We start from the raw sequence: 18,704 nt of genomic DNA on the forward strand, positions 1-18,704 counted from the left end.
GCAGCTAATTGAGTAATCCATATATGAAGAACAGACCCCGGGAGTCGCAGTTGAAGATTTTTTACCATAACAATGGAGCAAAAGTTGATCATTTTTTTGCAGGTTTTTAAGGCATATGACTGTATGAGCATACCAGCAGAGATTAAAGCACTCGGGCACAAAAAAAATAAAATAAATAAAAGTAAAATCTGTAAATTAAAAAAATATACATTTACACAAAGAAGACTATGCAGTGATATTTTACATTTAATTATTCGATTTCTGTACCTGAATTCTAACCAAATAGCTATTTAAGCCACCTGGTGAAATATTGAAATATTTATAGCAGAAAAACAATACACTGCAATGTCAAATTTTCCAATGTTGTGACACCCTATTTTAAACACTCCCTTTATATCTACTTTTGACAGTCTCTGCCTCCTAAATCTATCAGCTCCAGTTATTCTAAAATAATTAATCATTTTCATCTTTTTGTGCGTTTACCAAGTTAAATAATTAAGAAAAATGTAATGATGAATTATTAATAATAATTTGCAAGAAACATATTTTCTGTAAAATTAGTAATTCTTGTAAGATAATTAATAACTGTGTGTCTGTAATTACACTGTAGTAAACTATCTGTAATTAAAAAAAAGTATTATCTTTAAACCACTGATAGAAATCGCATGTAACTTGCTCCAAGTGATGTAACTTCTTCTGGCAGGAAAATCTGTGAGTCATTATTCTTCTCTCATTAATTTGTGCAAAATATTTAGGATACTCCAATGGAGTTATTGTTTCTCAGCTCTGTTATTGTGATATTTCAGTGAATTTCTTATTCACATTTTGAAAACTATAATATGATGATTCTGAATACTGTAAACTATAAACTTTATCTCATTTCAGTTTAAGGAAAAATGAGAAAGTGCTTGAAATGTAGCCGCAATTCTGGAATGAGTCATACATATACACATGCATGCACACACAATAGAAATATAAACAAACTATTACTAAAACCTACTAAATATTTAATGTACTTTGTCATTATTGTTAACTAAAACTAGAAAATAATTTTTTGTGACTGAAAAAACAATAGAGATCTAAAAGTTATACACCAAAAACAAACGTTTTTTTAAAGCATATTAAAATATGCACAGTACACACACACACACACACACACACACACACACACACACACACACACACACACACACACACACACACACACACACACACACACACACACACACACACACACACACACACACACACACACACACACACACACACACACACACACACACACACGTAAATAAAAACTTTTATTTTTTATGCAATTTCGATTTGACATTCATTTGACTGGAGTACTATTAATATTAACTACAAAAGCACCATTAACATTAAATTAACACTTTATAATATAATATAATATAATATAATATAATATAATATAATATAATAGAATAGAATAGAATAGAATAGAATAGAATAGAATAGAATATAAATTACCTTCTGGGGTTTTGCTCATTACCCTGATCGCCTTTATGTTTGATCATCTTATAATGACCAATGGCCAAAGGAGGACGCATTATCTTCATCCCCGAGAGACGAACTCTGAAGACAAAAACCACAGGCCAAATACAAAAAGAGATAAATAAGAAAACACATCTAGAAGAAGGATGCTATAAATTACCAAACAGACAGAGACAAAAGACAAAGAGGCACAAAGCACAGCAGGAAAACCATTCCCAGCAGAGTCTGCAAGGTGGGCCAGATGGATGTGATTTTACTAAACTACTAAAAACTACTGTCGTTGAGGATTTTATATAGAAAAAAGATTCTAACCAGAATTTTAAATCCCCAAAAGGTTCAAATGAGGTTGAAAAGTGTCTAATCCAGCTTTAAAATACTTAAAACTTTGGGTTCTTGCCTCAGGTTCAGCCATCTGAGTCATCTGAACACAGTGACGGTTAATTATGCCACAGTCAGGTTTTCACATCACCATGAGCTGATGTGCCCTTCAAACTGTTCTCAAATAAGCAACGTCAGTTTCCCTAAAACATATAAACCCTGCGTCTGGATTATTTGTCTACACTAAAAATAATTAATGTGGAACCAGACTAAAAAAACCATGCATGGTGAATCAAATCATGTATGCATATTAAACTGGGGTTTATCGGTGTTATTGGCTTAAATAGAAAGTATGTTTTTCCATTCACTTTGAAAATTTTGTCTTGGTTAAGACAAACCTAGCTTACTAGCTGCAATGTGAATTAAATATTTTTTTCCAGTCCAATGTAAAGAAAACATCACATAACATCAGAATTTATGTCTGTAGATTTCAGTTACAATATACAGAATACTGTATGCCCACCGCAACTCTGATTATACTGTAATGTTCCTCACAGCATAATTACAGCATTGTAAGTTAATGTTAAAATCAAACCCCCTTGAAGAAAATGAATGCATTTTTTACATTCAGAACCTTACTGCGACCCACTTATTTATGGTTCAAGACAGGTACATGTATTCATCTACTGATGAGGACTGAATACTACTGTACACTAAAGCATTTTTTTGACAATGTTGCAGTACTTACAAAGTGTCATTTCAATTCTGACTTAGTTTGACCAGTGTAGTCCTTTGATTCTCAACCAAGAGATTAAATTACAAATAATTTAGAGAATCAAATACATATCTCATGTTTGATTTGCCAATAAATGACTGATTTGACTGTGAATCAAACATATAGTGCACATTTACAACTTACCGTTTGTTGTACTTAAAGGTGCTATATAGTGCACTGATTTAAAAAGTAAATTGTTCTCTGATTTCTACAAAGTAGGTATGAGGCTTAAGTAAGTTACAAATTTCTCTAGAAACTGTTAGAAATGCTTACTTGTAAATAGAGGATTTACTCCTTGAATCGGAAGGTCCTTATTGACCATATTTGGAATAGTAATGAATATAAAATGAGCTGATGCAGCCCAGTGCCTGCTCTCTTACTCACAGACACAGTGTGTGATATACTCAAAAAGAAGTTTAATTTTACTTTAAACTAAGCCAGCTATTTTTAATCCACCAGAAAATACGTTTTTTTTCCTTAGTTGTGATGTGGATAAAATAGAAGTTAGATTATAATTATACTTGACAAAAAGGACTGACAGAGATGCATTTTTGGAACTGTAAAAACATGTTTAAAAAAATGCACAATTTTGAAAAATTGTTGATTACTGTAATATTCATTGATAAGAGACTACAGACAACTTTAAAGGTGATTTTTCTGAACATTTTGATTTCTTAAACCATTCGATTTCAGATTTCTAATATTTGTAAGTCAGCCAATCATTGTTATATCCTAACAAACCAAACTTCAATGAAAAGCTTTTAGAAGATGTATGAATCCCACTTTCCAAAAATTGACCCAAATGACTGGTTTGGTGGTCACATTTGTAGCTCATCGTCTCACCATTAGGGTATCAAAGATGTAGGTGACTTTTCTTCTTTAAAGATATAATATAATAATAGTAATAAATTGGAACAAAGATTGTTTTTCCAGTATAAAGGGTTTATGCATGTTTTGCAAAGTCAATTTTAAGACTTTAAGACATTATGACCATCAAGAATGAAATTTCAAAACGCTAAGGATTTATTTAATGGTCCAGCAAAAAAATAAATGTACTTGCCCCATTTTTCAACATATCTTATAAAAAGTTAAATAAATCAAATGTATATACAATGCACTGTAACATTAGTTATGAGTAAAGTTTTGTTAAAATTTAAATGTATTGTTGGTGATAAGATGTTTGTTTGATCGATTTGGTGTCTTTACATGCACCAAGGAAAAGGACAAAGGAAAATTTAGACCGGTTTAAAATGATTTAAGCTCTACAAGACAAAATTGCAGGGAATTTAAGACTTTTTAAGAGCCCACGGACACAATGAGTATAGCAAAACAATTGATCTGTACAATTTCCAAAATCGTTTTGCTTTATAAATCCCCAATGCACATCATCAGGAGCTTGAGTCATTTTTTTGACTGTATACATTTGTTACTTTACCATCAAACTGATTTTAACTGTTTAATTAGCAATTTATGTATCATCAAGTACCCTTTTATTACCTTAGCGCGAGTTAATCAGCAGCAAATTTTAATTTTTGATCAAACTATCCCTTCAAGGTAGAACTAACCACTACAAAAAAAAAAAAAGTGTTTCCAATCCTCAACAACATCACTAATCCACTACACTTTACTGGTTTCAAGGCTTTGCCAACTTTTAATCCTCTACAGCACATTTCTCATAGCCACCAAAATAAAATGACTATTGACTCTTTATAATTAAATCAAAAAGCAATATAATCACCAAAGCAATACTGACATCTAAATAGCTGGAAGCCTTGAATCCAAACTGGTGACTGATGCGTGTACTTACTGGTCCCTCCTGGGGCTATGAGGGGCATGGAGGACAGACGTATGCAGCCAAAATGAGAAGAATGACAAGACAGCAATGCAAATGTGAACTAAAAAATGATGATGAAGACATGAAAGACGTGTGCAACACAAATGCTTAACATGACGCCATTTCTGGTGTAGTCAAACAAGTTATTTTGATCTACACCACTGCAGAGGCATTATAAAAAATATAATAAAAAAATTCAGCTATCCTCACCGAGCAGCGATGTCATCGTCCTCGCCTCCCCAGCCCCAGTACTGGTTCGGAAAGCCGTTCATTTTGAGGTACTGCTGCGGGGTTACAGCAGAAACCCCTCCGAAGTATTGGGAGTATGGGAGCCTGAGGTGGATTCAGAGCAGAGGAATAAGGTCATCTGTCTCTCTCTACTAGCCTTCATCAATCATACCATCTGAAGTATCACAGTTCTCCTGCAATTTAATGCAGCTCTGCACCTCTGCATTACAGTAATCTGGACGGCTAGATGAGAAGGGAGGTACTCTTATAGAGTAAACGATAATTCTGATGAAGCTTGGGTTGGAATAATTTTCAGGATAGCGTAATGCTATTTTATTACAGTTTATAATAGTAATTACAATGTACACTACCTGACAAAAGTCTTGTCGTCAATCCCAGTTGTAAGATCAACAAATAAATACTTGACTTCTAGTTGAACATTTGGAAAAGTGGCAGAAAGTAGATTATTCCGATGAATCATCTGTTAAACTGCATCGCAATCATAGCAAATACAGTAGAAGGCCTGTTGGACCCAAGATTCTCATAGAAATCAGTCAAGTTAAGGAAATCATGGTTTGGGGTTACATTCAGTATGGGGGTGTGCGAGAGATCTGCAAAGTGGATGGTGCCATCAACAGCCTGAGGTGTCAAGATAATTGTCCTGCCCAATACATTACAAACAACAAAAGAGGGCAAATTCTTCAGCAGGAGAGCGCTTTTTCTCATACTTCAGCCTCCACATTAAAGTTCCTTAAAGAAAAAAAGGTTAAGGTGCTCCAGGATTGGCCAGCCCAGTCACCAGAATGAACATTATTGAGCATGTCTGGGCTAAGATGGAGAAGGCATTGAAAATGAATCCAAAGAATCTTGATGAACTCTGACCGTACGTTCACACCGAAAGCAGCGAGAGCGTCAAAGTAGCCGGAAGTCATTAATTTTCAATGAGAGCCGGCGGCGTTAAGCAGCGAGGAGCAGCGCGCCACGTATTCACCGGTATGGGCGTCGAGGAGAGTTGAAATCAAGTCAACTTTATGGTAATGAGCTATGATGCAGTTCGGCGTCCACCGCTTGATAGGAGTTCAGAGAACACAGACCTGTAAAATTTGGTTCCGACCACAGTTGTTCCCAAGGGTTTGATAATTGCGGTCGCCGGATTTTTAATTATTTACAAAGTTTTCTTGCAGGAACATGCATTAAATAAGTTACTGGCGAGTTACTGATATGCAATAATGTTATATAGATTTATCTTAAAAAAGCGGGAATCTCACGCAACGTGACAATACAAAACTGTATAGCTGCTTCAGGATATTTCAGACATATGGACACATATTGGATAAATTGAGCAAAGCCACACCACACACAACTTGATCTTCCATTGTTATATGAATTTGATAAGAAGTGCACAACATTTTCACGCTAGAAACATATTTTATGCAGAAATGTAACTGATATGCTGCAACGGCTCCTTTAAATACGAGGTCAATCTAGTGAGTTTTGACGCTCTTGCCACTGAGCTGAAGGCAGACAGCGTTGTTGCGACCTTGGACGCTCTCGCCGCTTTCAGTGTGAACATAGGGTGAGAGTCCTGCAAGAATGCTTACTTTGCCATTCCAGATGACTTTATTAATGAGTCATTACAGAGATGTATAAATGCAGTCCTCCAAGCTCATGGGAGTCATACACAATATTAATTCTCTTTATACTGCACCATGACTTTATATTCTATACTGTACATTAGCTCTGTTAAGTTACAAGACTCTTGTCTAAGTAAAGTCAGACCTTACTGTCCTAATTAAATCATTAATAAGCAAGGCATGATCATATTTTATTTTGGTAAAATAAATATAATCTAGAGGCCTTTGGCTTTTATATAAGCCACGTCTGATACTAAATGACCAACTAGAAGTCAAGTTATTATTATTTGTTGTTGCTAACACTTGAATAGGCAACAAGACTTTTGTCAGGTAGTGTATGGTGTGCAATTTTTTCTATTCATTGAATAACCATTAAACCTGCCATATTTAGCAAATTGAAGCTATGGGTTGGCAAATTCAGTCACTGTCCAAAACCACACCTCCTTTAGAACACTGACCTGAGACCAGAAGTGAGAAAACGTTAGTTTAGTGCATAGTATTGCAGTAGTACCATGAATACAAGAGCTCTTATCCAATAAATGAGAGCAATGAGTTCTTAATGAGTGTCCCATGTTTTAGCAACGTGATGAGGCATTTCTTATGTGCTGGTTGGAGAATGTTTAATTCTGAGTTAATCTAACGACTTTACTGGGATTTTGAAAAAGTGGAAGCGCTCAGCAGACAGATCACCAAAGCAGCTGAAAATGTCTGTTCTCTTCCAAAACGGCTCTACTAAATTCTTGAGATCTCTTCAGCAGCACTGCATTTAACCGAAGTCCCTAAATAGTCTTTAGTGTAAAGAGACAGTTCACCCAAAAGTGAAAATTCGATCATAATTTTCTCACATTTTACTTGTTCAAAACCTTTTTTTTTTTTCTTCGGTTCGACAAAAAAGACTTTGTGAGAATCTTTATGAGTTTTATAACTGTCTTAAACACTAAACAATATATTCTGAAGAAAGCTGAAAACCTGGAAGCCTAAACTTCTATACTAGGAAAAATAACTACTATGGAAGTCAATAATTTCAGGTTCTTCAGAATGTATTATTTAGTGCTTAAGAAAATGAAAAAACTCCTAACGGTTTGGAACCACTTAAGGGTGAGTGCATTTTAATTTTCAGTGAACTGTCCCTTTACCTCAGAGTTGAATATTCTCCAAATGCCGGCACAATTAAAGTGCCTCATCATGCTGCTGCCGCTTTAAAAAACATACCACACTCCTCGAAATCAACAGAAAAATGCACATGTCTCAGGTTAAAATGCTTCTTTTTTGTATTAAACCCCCCTATAATTATGGTAGCGTTACTGCTGTAATATTAAATGTTTTCTTACTTGCGAGATATAGAGAAACCTCGCTTGTCACTTCTGGTGTCAGGTTTGCATCCGCTTGTGTATGTTCATGTGCTTTGTGAAGGAGGCTTGACTTTGGAAAGTGATTATCGCCTAACTGCTCCCCGGGCACTGCAATAATGGCTGCCCACTGCTCCAGGTGTGTGTTCACTGCTGTGTGTGCACTTGGGTCAATTGCAAAGCACAAACACCAAGTATGGCTCACCATAATTGGCCACTTCACCACTTTCACTAAAATTTAATTTAGGTTTTTTAAAATAATAAATAAATAAATAATTAAAAACAGCTAGGGAAGCTCAATCATACCTGCCAACATTAGTCTCCTGCTAACATTCTGGTGTCCGTTTGTCCGAATAACACAGCTGAGAACTAGGTGAGTAACTGTACTATAGACTGGGTTTTGGGCAGCCTCTGTGATCAAATGCTATACCAAAGTTGGCGACTCGGACATGTTACAGACTATACCAAACAAGCTGAGGACCGGGGATGGGGTGAAATTATGAGAGTTTTCTGGAAGAATTAACAAAACGGTGGCAGGATATGGGTCTGAAATACAAGAGACTCCTGGGAAAAACAGGATTCTTTTCAGGTATGTGCACAATATATCGGTGGACATATCAGTATCGGCTGCTAAATGCTATTTTTAAGTGATTGTTATCAGTTCGCTAACAATATTATGTCAATATCTTTAAGCTGATAAATAATGTATTTTTCTGCTGGTTGAACGACTACATATGGCTGACAGCTTTTTATTATTATAGTAGTATTTTGATTTTGGTTATTTTTCAGTGACTTGGTTGCTTTATGCATTTTTTTAATCAGCCAGTAAATTTTACTTATGTTAAAGAAAGTTGGCTGTAGAAAAACTAGTTGATGAATAAAATTAAGAGATAAAGAGGTCAAACTTCTTAAAATAAATCAGTTGTTAATTGTGTTTGCAATTATGTAGAAAAATTTGAGAAAAAGTCTATGGGCCCTAACATACACCAGGCGCAATAAGGCACAAGAAGTGTTTGGCACAATTTGTTTCTATTTTCAGACGAACACAACCCTAATTTTCAGGTTTTGCACCATGTTGTTTAAATAGCAAATCCATTTGTGCCACTTTGTGGACTCATGTGTGTGCTGGTCTAAAATAGAGGTGTGTTGCTATTTTGAAAAACTGAAATAGACTTCGCCATTGACCAACTAAAAGCTGAAGTCCAGTGCAGAACATGTGTGTTTTGTTATAACCCAGTTCATTTATGTTCATTTATTTGTTTGTTAGAAATTGGAACTGAATTTTGAAAGTTGAGACAAATCTTTGCGCTTAAAAAACGAAATTTAATATGTAGGCTTATGGATGTCTTCAGTGAAGTGAGTTTTCACAGTTTCCTTACTCCATGAAAGTAAAGGAGTAAAGTAAAAAGTAAAAGAGGCTGATTGGAGGAGACTCGTTCTTTATCCTCGTGCTGCAGATAGTCTGTTTAACTGTTTTCTCACTAGTGAAGCGTTCAGTTTTTCCACTTACAAAGTCCACCACGTAAACAGCAAATGTGCCATAGTGCAACGCAACTGATTCTTAAAGTGAATGTGAGATGGTTTAATGCACAGTATGCTCAAAACATTGTTAAAATAGAGCCCTATGTATCAGCTAATTCATCAGCTATTGGTCTCCAAATCTAAAAAGTTATTGGTTTTTGGTATCGGTCAGAAAAATCCCAAAATGTTTCCAAAGTTTACATCCCTAAATACATCAATTAGGTGAATATTTTACTCTAATCAAAAGCTGATTTGGTGTTGATTATTTTTGTAAAAAACAGGACACTTTTGTATAATTCTTTGATCAATAGAACAATAACAGCATTTATTTAAAATAGTTATCTTTTCTAAGATCAATTAAACATTCAACATAAGTATTAATTCCTTTAAAAAAATCTTTTACTGTGATCATTCGCTCCACCTGTCCTCCAGAGGTCCCGTGTAGTTCCAACACCTCTCCTAAGTTTTTTCGCACTGTTCATTAAACTCTGACTGATAGCTAGATGAGCTGCTGCAATGTATCTTTCACCGTCTCTGCATTTCTAGCCAAGGACTAAGTCTCTGAGTCATGTCTGGATGCTTTACAGCCTTCAGTGGATTCATCGCACAGAGGTCCTGATGTTGTCCTCAGCCTTGGTGGACTGAATATATGGGTTGTTTTCTCTGCAATCTCCTCGTTCTCTGTGAATGTTTATATCTAGGTGGACAGTGTGGCTGCCGAGTACAGAAACACACACGGTGACCTGAGATGTACTGAGGAGGATGTCAATTTGGAGGAGCAGATCCATGAGTTACCGTATTCACCTGTGTCAGCACTAATAATACATGAACTACACAGTCTGTTTTACCATGCGTGAAGAGAAGGAACTTTTACACAAGTTATATTCTTAAAAAGAAAAAGTATCGGTCAAGTGACATTTGTGTTTTTTTTTTCTTTGTTCCTCTATTTTTAAAGTTAACAGAACTGAGTAAAAAAAAATTCTGAACATAACAAAATAATAATAATAATAATAATAATAATAATTATATATATATATATATATATATATATATATATATATATATATATATATATATAATAATAACAACATTTTATTTACACACATAAATTTCAATAATGCTTAAAGTTATGATCAAAAGTGACAAATAATATATTAATAATGGTACAAGAATTTACCCCCAAAAAAATTCATTATCAGTAATCAGCAAATTGGATAGAGTCATTCTGAAGTCATAAGGTCTTTCCTTGCACACTGAAGATCGAAATGTTTGTATGCAGGGTTTTTTATTGTATTTATATGCAAAAATATTGTCACTAAGTCTAACTGTATTCTGTCTTTATTTTATGCACTGTGTTTGTGAAAGTTATCTGCAGCTCAAATGACGCCATTTTGTATTTAGCCTTTTGCTTGTATGGTGGCTCTGAACTGTCAGAACACCTCTCAAAGCGCTTTTTCGCAAAGCGGAAAAACAAAACAAAAACTCCATTTAGATTTTATGATGGACGAAAGTTTTGGAGGCAGTGTGACAATACGACTGACACAACATAAGGTCAAAAAAATGTTTTACATGCAAAATTTACAGACGAAAATTTCGGATTCAGTGTGCAATAACCTCTAAATAATGGTGCTTAAATATAATAGTTTTCATTTGAATAAATAAATCAATATCATTATAATATTTTTAGATATTAAAATCCAATTCAATACCTTATCTCAAAATATTAATGCTAATTTAAATGGGGTGTATTTTTGTATTTGTGTTTTTTTTATTCAACTCTGGTGTTCACAATGCAAACATGTTAAGCACAAAATAACAATAAAAACAAACAAACAGACAAATATAAATAAATATATAAATTTTATAGAGCCCATGTAATTACCCAACTTTGACACAGGCCAAGTATTTAAATTATTTTATATTTTGTGGTGGGGTGTTTTTTTTAAGTAACAATTAGATATTTTTCTTCTTTTGATGCCTTTGGTGGTCTAGGTTTGTCATAAATACATATATTGAATTTTTCACTGAAATATTCGAACAATCTGTTCAAAACATCCAAATCATTTAGAAACAAACAAGAGTCTTTATGTATGGATCACTGAATCACTGATAGTAGGCAAATACTGCAGTGTTACTCTGAGACTAATCTTCCACTCTGGCTTTGTTTACTTGTGCAATATTACTTATGGTCATGAAAAAAAAACTAAAATCATATAGCAATATTTTATAGTTTCTTTACAGACTTTACATTCTACCAGTTTTCAACTTTTAATACACATTTTTGCTAATTTAGTTTTAGCTTTCAAGTATTATCATAAACCTACTGCCCACACTGCTCCACTTTACATAACTCTTTACATAAAATTGCCAACTAAATAAAAATCAGAAAACAATCACAGTCAAAATACACAAAAGAATGCCAATCCCAGTGGTCAGGGTACCTGTATCTGAACTTGTCCATGGCCACAGAGAGGTGTGTGGGGTTCTGGGGATGGCAGGTGTAGGTATTGTGGTCATTCTCAGGCAGCAGGTCAACATCATGCAGGAAAATACAGCTCCAGTCCTCCTCTTTCAGCACCTCACGCACTCCAACATTCAGCAGCTTCGCTCGGTTAAAGGTGGAGTTCCCTGACTGAGAACACATGGAGAAAACAAATACACGCCTCAGCAAAATTAAATACACTAACATGGCCTAATAATAATCTATGAGCAACATTATAGGTCAACAGTAAGATTGGGTCATCTGTAAGATTTTATTTTTAGGAAGAAGCATGATCAACAAAGGTGCATTTATTTGATCAAAAACACAGCAAAAATTTCAACATTGTGAAATATTATTACAATTTCAGATAACTTTAGAATGAGAATTTTCAGCATCTTTACCCTAATCTTCACTGCCACATGATTCTTCAGAAACTCTAATATGCTGATCTGCTGCTCTATTCGACTCTAATTAGGCCTGCATTATATATCGTTTCAGCACCGATATCGAGATGTGACTATTGCAGATGCGCACATCGCAAAATCTCCAATGTTGAGTGAATTGTAGTTGTTCAGGAGCTACAGAACATGTGATCTGTAGAGTCTAAGTTTAACCAAAATAGAGTGGAAGCATGTGTTGTTAAGGCTGAGCACTTAGAATTTTCATCTTGGTTCTAGTCCAAATATCTATACTTCAAAGCAAAAACACAATTATTTTACTTACCCCATTGGCAGTGTTGTAAAATAGCAATCAGTTTTTTATTATTTTTGTCTCTTTTTCTTTTAATCAAACAATTATTTGTATTGGTCATGTAAGGGTTATATATTAACTGAACTTCTAATGTTGTGGGTGAGTGCTGTGCATACTAATTAGCATTTTTGCAGAAGTAGATAGATGCAGGTCCAAAGTTAAATTCAGCTCTGCAGAAACTTCCTGTCTGAATAGAGGTGTTAAAACTGAACACAGAACACAGAAAGATGTATACTTTGTTGTTGTGCAGAGAATTCGTAGAAAAAGAGGAAGTATGTCGAAGGTGCGGCCAATGGAGGACTGAACAATGACTGACTAGTGACGTTACACCAAAACTCCACCTGTTAAGATCGGTTGTGTATATATGCTGAAGTCAGGAAATGTATGTTAGTTGCGAACCTCTTGAATGTAATTCTTGTATTGCATTGGGGTAATGTAACCCAGAGCTCTGTCATCGAATTATTCATTTGTATCTAATAAATTACTAATATTTTTGGCATTGAAGAAAACCCTCTCCAGACCTTTTCTTATTGAACACGCATGGAATAGAGATATATATTCCAACAGCAGATAAATTAGCTTGTTTTAGGGAAAAGCTCTTCATTTTGACTTATTTCTTCTGATAATGAAAACATTATTTTTAACTAATTAAGAATTTGATATATATATTTGACTAGAACCAAGAGCTCTTCACACATATAGACCTTTCCAGGAAAATTACCGGCAATTTTCCAGTAAGGGATCATGTAAGAACAGGCCCTTTTTAAAAATACGGGTAAAATTATTCCAGCTATTTTCTGGAAAGAGAAGTTGTAACATTACTGGTAATTTGCCGGTAATTAAAATTTTCTTTTTAGAGTTGTTGGATTTAAAAAAAAGGTTTAAAATACCTGTATTTATTTCAGTTTTGTTTTGCTCTACAATAAAGTTTTTACTTTCATTCTTGAACAATTTACTGTGTTTCTTATAAATAAAAGTAAATACAATTTTACATGATGCTGTTTCTCAATTTCCACAATTTCCAGAGCGGATTTGCAACAGGGGCGGGGCGGAGGATCGCGATGCCGGCTCACCATCGAGGTGTCTGTAGGCCATCAGCCCAACCCTAAACTGCATGTCAACTAATTCTTATTAGATTAGAAGTAGACTGTTAGGTTGGGGTTAGGGTTAGTGTAAGTTGATGTGTACTTGCAAAGTTCCTATAGTCAGTTAAATGACTGTTGAAGAGCATTATCAACAGATATTAAGCAGACAGTCTACTAATACTCAAATAGACCATCAAAATGAAGTGTTACTCCTTTGTTTAAAAAAAAAGCTTACTGATCCCAAAACTTCTGACCATGAGAGTTTACTTATATTTCTATACAGCATAATAAGCATAGGAGGAGACCTGGTGGACGATGTAAATGGCGTAGTGGAGCTGCTGTCGCTGCAGGAAGGGGTGCAGATGGTAGAGGAGGGTGCGGAGGTGGCTCTGCCGGTTTCGGTAAGGCACCACAATGGCAGTGTGGTGCCGCGGCTCACAGTCAGGCGGGCGGTAATGTCCCCCTAAGGTCACCAGCGGGTTCTTCTCTTTGATCTCCTCCAGGGACGGGGGTGATGAGAGGTGGACAGAAACAGGACCCACTGGAGAAGGAGAACATACATAAACATGGCATTATTTATTTAGTATTTATGTAATACATCAGCACATGTCAGTGAGCCAATTTAAAATACTTAACGCAATCAATTACAAGCTTATTGTAAGCTTATTTAAACCTCAGATGGACTACTTCAACAGGTACATACTTCTCAAAGGTGAACTATTTTTTTTACAGAAATTACTTAGAGACAATTCTACAAGAAACTTTTTATTATGATGAACCATTATATCGACAGACAAATTTATATAAACTTATTTTATTATCATTTAAGCTACAGAACTATTTTCCACTAGATCCTATATTCACTATATCCACTATTTAAAGGGCTGAACGATTAACTGAAAAGTCAACATTCAGAACCTATAATGGATCTAACTTTTTTTCTATTACTTTCTGTACCGCGTGTGGAGTCATGTGACCTCACTCTGTTAAGGATGATTTATACTTCTGCTGCCACTTTGCAGCCACATCTGGTCTCTGGTCAAGTAGCACGTTGGATGCATTCTTGAGCCTTTACTTTGCACTACATTGACAATGATTGGAAGATGCACCAGTGATGCCTTAAGAGGGGACATTTTCCATTACATTAAAATTATTTACATTTAAATATTTGTTTACAAAAGATGCAAGAAATGCAATATTTAACCTATTTTTACAGGATATACAAGAGTTATTTTATTTAGACAAGATACTGTTTATTTTCTACTTTTAATATGAAAAACATTATTATTATTATTATTATAAAAAAGCAAAAAAGCTATTCATTTTCACTTTTTTATAAGAAAAAAAGTGGTTGTTGGTTTTAGGCAATGTGTGTTTTATTTTGGTTGTTTAATAAATAATCATAGATAGTCAGTGCTTCCCACAGCTGTTGCGGTGTCAGTCAGATTGAAATACACTTTTTACCCACATCACATAAATAGTTAACTATATGTGACAAACAAAACATTATAAGATTTTTAACAATATTTTAATTTTAATTTAATATTTTTCTTTTCAAATTCACTATTTCTTCACTAAAACTTGTTAGTGAACTATGAGGGCAAAAAAATTAAATAAATAAATAAAATAATTGTTTATTATTCGCAATCAAGTTAAAATGTTACATTTATCGAGATTTTGATTTTAGGCCAAATCGCTTAGCCCTCGGCTGAACTACCAAACTTTTTAATGCCCTTCAAGGTCAAATAAAGTGTTTGAGGGGTCAGAAATACGATAATTGTAATAATAAGGTCTTGTCAATGTGGTTTACTAGTTAATTATTTAATAAGCTGATCACTGTGAGTTATCAATGTACTGAAGTGTATGTAATTGCGCACAGTGTGGATGTAGACCGCATGTACCCAGTAGTGGCGAGGGCAGTGAACAGTCCCTGAGCTGCTGTTCTGCTCCGCTGGGGCCGGGATGGTGAAGCAGCAGAGAGGTGAGGTTGGTGTAAACGTCATGTGGCCGAGAGTAGTCAATCTCAGGCTCGGTGGAGTGAAGCAAAACAGACACCAGGCCACGGAATCCTCCCAATGAGAAGTAGAGGACGAACGCAAACTGGAAGCCCACCAACAGAGCCAGAGTGCAGGGGGAGTCCAGGGCTCGACCGCAGCAAACCATCATGACATCCGCAAGACGGGACAGTCAAAGGGGGAGGACAAGGGAGAGGCGAGAGAAGAGAGATAGAGTGAGGACAGAGCCACAGGCATGAGAGAGTGGAAGGATAACGGGGGTGACGAGGAGAAATAAAGTTAGCTCAGTGAGCTAAGAGAATGGAAAGACATCTATGGCATGAGTGGGAGTCGCTGGAGAAAAAAAACAGAGGAAACACAAAAATCAATAGTGACAGATCCATCACATCCAACTACAAAGGAGAACTTTAAAGCGCCAGCAAGCCCGGGATCAATGCCAGAGCTCAGATGAAATCAGCAAAAGAGCACACACACTTTTTGTGTGTGTGTGTGTCTGTGTATGTGTGTGTGTGAGGGGGTCATTCCTGTTACAAAGCACCTTTGAAAAATAATTTGCACACTTTGTCATTTCTATAAATACATACACGTAACTTTACGAGTTTAGACAACAGTTATGCTTGAATATTTGCATGAAAAAACACATGATAAATGATCATCTTCCTAAATGTACGGATTTTATATAATACAATGTAAATAAAAAGTCCATCATTCAGTGATGGGTTGTAAGTTTGTTCTCAAGGTTGACAATCTAAAGCAGGGGTCCTGGAGGGCCACAGCTCTGCAGATTTTAGCTCCAACCACATCCAACTCACACACACCTGCTTAATAGTCTTTAGTAGTCTTGAACACCTTGATTATTTGGATCAGCTGTGTTTAATTAGGGTCGGAGGACAACTGTGCAGAGCTGCAGACCTCCAGGAATCCAGTTTGAGATCTATAATCTAAAGGTATTTTAAAATTTTTGCAAACATTTGAAGAAATGTTGATATTTTCAGGAAAGTAGCAATGTCACCTCGCAAAATGAAAATAAAAATTATAATTGTAGTTGTTTTAATTATGTGTGAGCTGACATAAGCAAATGTGTACTGTAAAAAAAAATTTGAGTCAAAACCACAAATATGATACTGATTGTATGCAATATTTCAACAATCCAGAAGCAATTAATGAATGTTTCATACCAGACACAATATTTCCTCTTTTTCAATGTTTCAGACAGCTCGTTTCTTGAATAAATCTATTTTTACTTAACACATTTGATTAAGTGGCCCAATCATTTGAATGGATGATTTAAAGGTGCAGTGGGCAATCTGTGAAAATGCTTACAGCATAATAGCATTGAGAACACATGTCTCTGCCTGCTGTCCAAAGCCATGCCTCCTGAAGTCATAAACGCGCACACACTGAATAGATGTCCATAGACATCTTTATAACACTAGGGCTGTTTCTCAATATGCGTTCTTCAGTGTTCTTGTATCCTCAAGTTCTTGTGTAATGTCATCACCAACCGCCAAAGTTCAGTTCCAAAACTCAAGACTGCAAGAGCAGAGAAGCATGAAAGTTCCAGGATGCGTTCTTGATATTAAGGATGCTTCGATGCAGACTTCAGCACCAAACTCACTTTAGGAGTCCCAGAAGTCATAGAGGCTAAATAAAGGAGGTGGGAAGCACAGCATTTTACACAGATTTATTAGTACAGAGATATAACTTATTTATCTCAGGAGTTTCCCAAAATGAGACGGTGAAAGCAAATATTAACATGAAAATGTTAGAGGAATAAACACATTAAGGATGTTTATTTGCTGAAATTCATAATAAAATCTGTTTTATTTGTATTGTGCAAAGTATATTTGTGAAGTTTTTGTGCAAGATATATATATATATATATATATATATATATATATATATATATATATATATATATATATATATATATTTATATATATATATATATATATGGAAAAATAAAAAACAAGAAATCATTGTATGAATGCTGTAATGTTTAAATAATTTTCAGTTAAAAATACATGAAGGTCATGTGACCATCAGGAAGAGAGCAGCATCCCATTTGTCAGAGCAAGCGTTCTGTTTCTGCGGACTCACAAGTTTGTTCTTCCAAAGTAACCTGGCAAGAACAGTTTTCACAAGAAAGCAAGTCCATTCTCTGCATTCTTGGAATTGAGAAACAGCCTAAATCACAGGTGTCAAACTCAGTTCCTGGAGGGCCACAGCTCTGCACAGTTTAGTTCCAACCCCAATTAAACACACCTGATCAAACTTGAGGGCTTTAAGCTTGTTTGTTACCTAAGCTGCGTCCGAAACCGCATACTTCCATACTATATAGTACGCTAAAATCAGTATGCGAGCCTAGTAGTATGTGCGAATTCATAGAATTCGAAAATCAGTATGCGAGAAGTACCCGGATGACTTACTACTTCCGGCGAGATTCTAGAGTGCGCATCTCATGCATGCTGCGCTATCCCATGATGCCCCGCGAGCGAATTCATGAATGGGAGTAAAGCAACGCAATTGACGCAGGTAGGTCACCTGACCATGACAAAATGGCAGATGTAGTACGTCCGAATTCCATTCATACTTTTCACGTTCATACTATATAGAACGTACTTTTCTAACGGCCGAGTAGTACGTTTAAATTCAAATGCAGTACCTACTGAGTAGTAGGCGGTTTCGGACGTAGCCCTAGAGATATGCGAGTTGAAGCAGGGCTGGAACAGAACTGTGATCATGTCATCATGTGATCACTAGATCATGTCATTCACCAGTGAAAACTTTATAGTACTTGATAATTCTGCAATTCTAGATCTTTTGGAAATTCTCTGCAATCTATACATTGCTGTATAGCGTAGTTGTAGACAGGACAGCAGGGATAACAGAGGAAAAACAAAAAAAAGGAGTGCTAAAAAAATATCCTGCAATCCATATCGCTTTTTACATTACACTTATGTTACCATGACAAAAACTGGCACTTTCACTTGCTGCCCCTTACAGCGCTTGTGTTTAAATGGCTTTTCACCTTGTTTTACGCCTGACTAAATGAATGCTTAGGACTATTTCACTGACTATTTTCGGATTTATTTACATTATTGATTAGGGCTGCACGATTCTGGCTAAAATGTGAATCATTATTTTTTTGTTTAAAATCAAGATCACGATTTTCTCATGATTCTGTAGATGTAAAATAAA

The 18,704-nt window shown here is 35.4% G+C and overlaps 1 protein-coding gene across 3 annotated transcripts in view; it reads right to left on the reverse strand.

The window, feature by feature from the left end:
- Positions 1-18,704, reverse strand: part of b4galt3 (UDP-Gal:betaGlcNAc beta 1,4- galactosyltransferase, polypeptide 3) — a 29,265-nt gene that overhangs the window by 5,483 nt on the left and 5,078 nt on the right. Inside the window, exons 3-8 of one of the 3 annotated variants that reach the window (XM_009296773.5) lie at positions 15,390-15,836; positions 13,794-14,029; positions 11,613-11,803; positions 4,650-4,772; positions 4,413-4,427; positions 1,489-1,593 (exon numbers count right to left, since the gene is read on the reverse strand). In XM_009296773.5, coding sequence (XP_009295048.1) covers positions 1,489-1,593; positions 4,413-4,427; positions 4,650-4,772; positions 11,613-11,803; positions 13,794-14,029; positions 15,390-15,654 — 935 coding nt within the window. In that variant the 5' untranslated portion in view covers positions 15,655-15,836. Of the gene's footprint in view, positions 1-1,488; positions 1,594-4,412; positions 4,428-4,640; positions 4,773-11,612; positions 11,804-13,793; positions 14,030-15,389; positions 15,837-18,704 lie in introns of all 3 variants that reach the window. The other 2 variants (XR_012398461.1, XM_685164.10) reach the window with 2 other exon arrangements.

This window comes from Danio rerio, chromosome 23 (assembly GCF_049306965.1).
Source record: "Danio rerio strain Tuebingen ecotype United States chromosome 23, GRCz12tu, whole genome shotgun sequence".
Classification (NCBI taxonomy): Eukaryota; Metazoa; Chordata; class Actinopteri; order Cypriniformes; family Danionidae; genus Danio; species Danio rerio.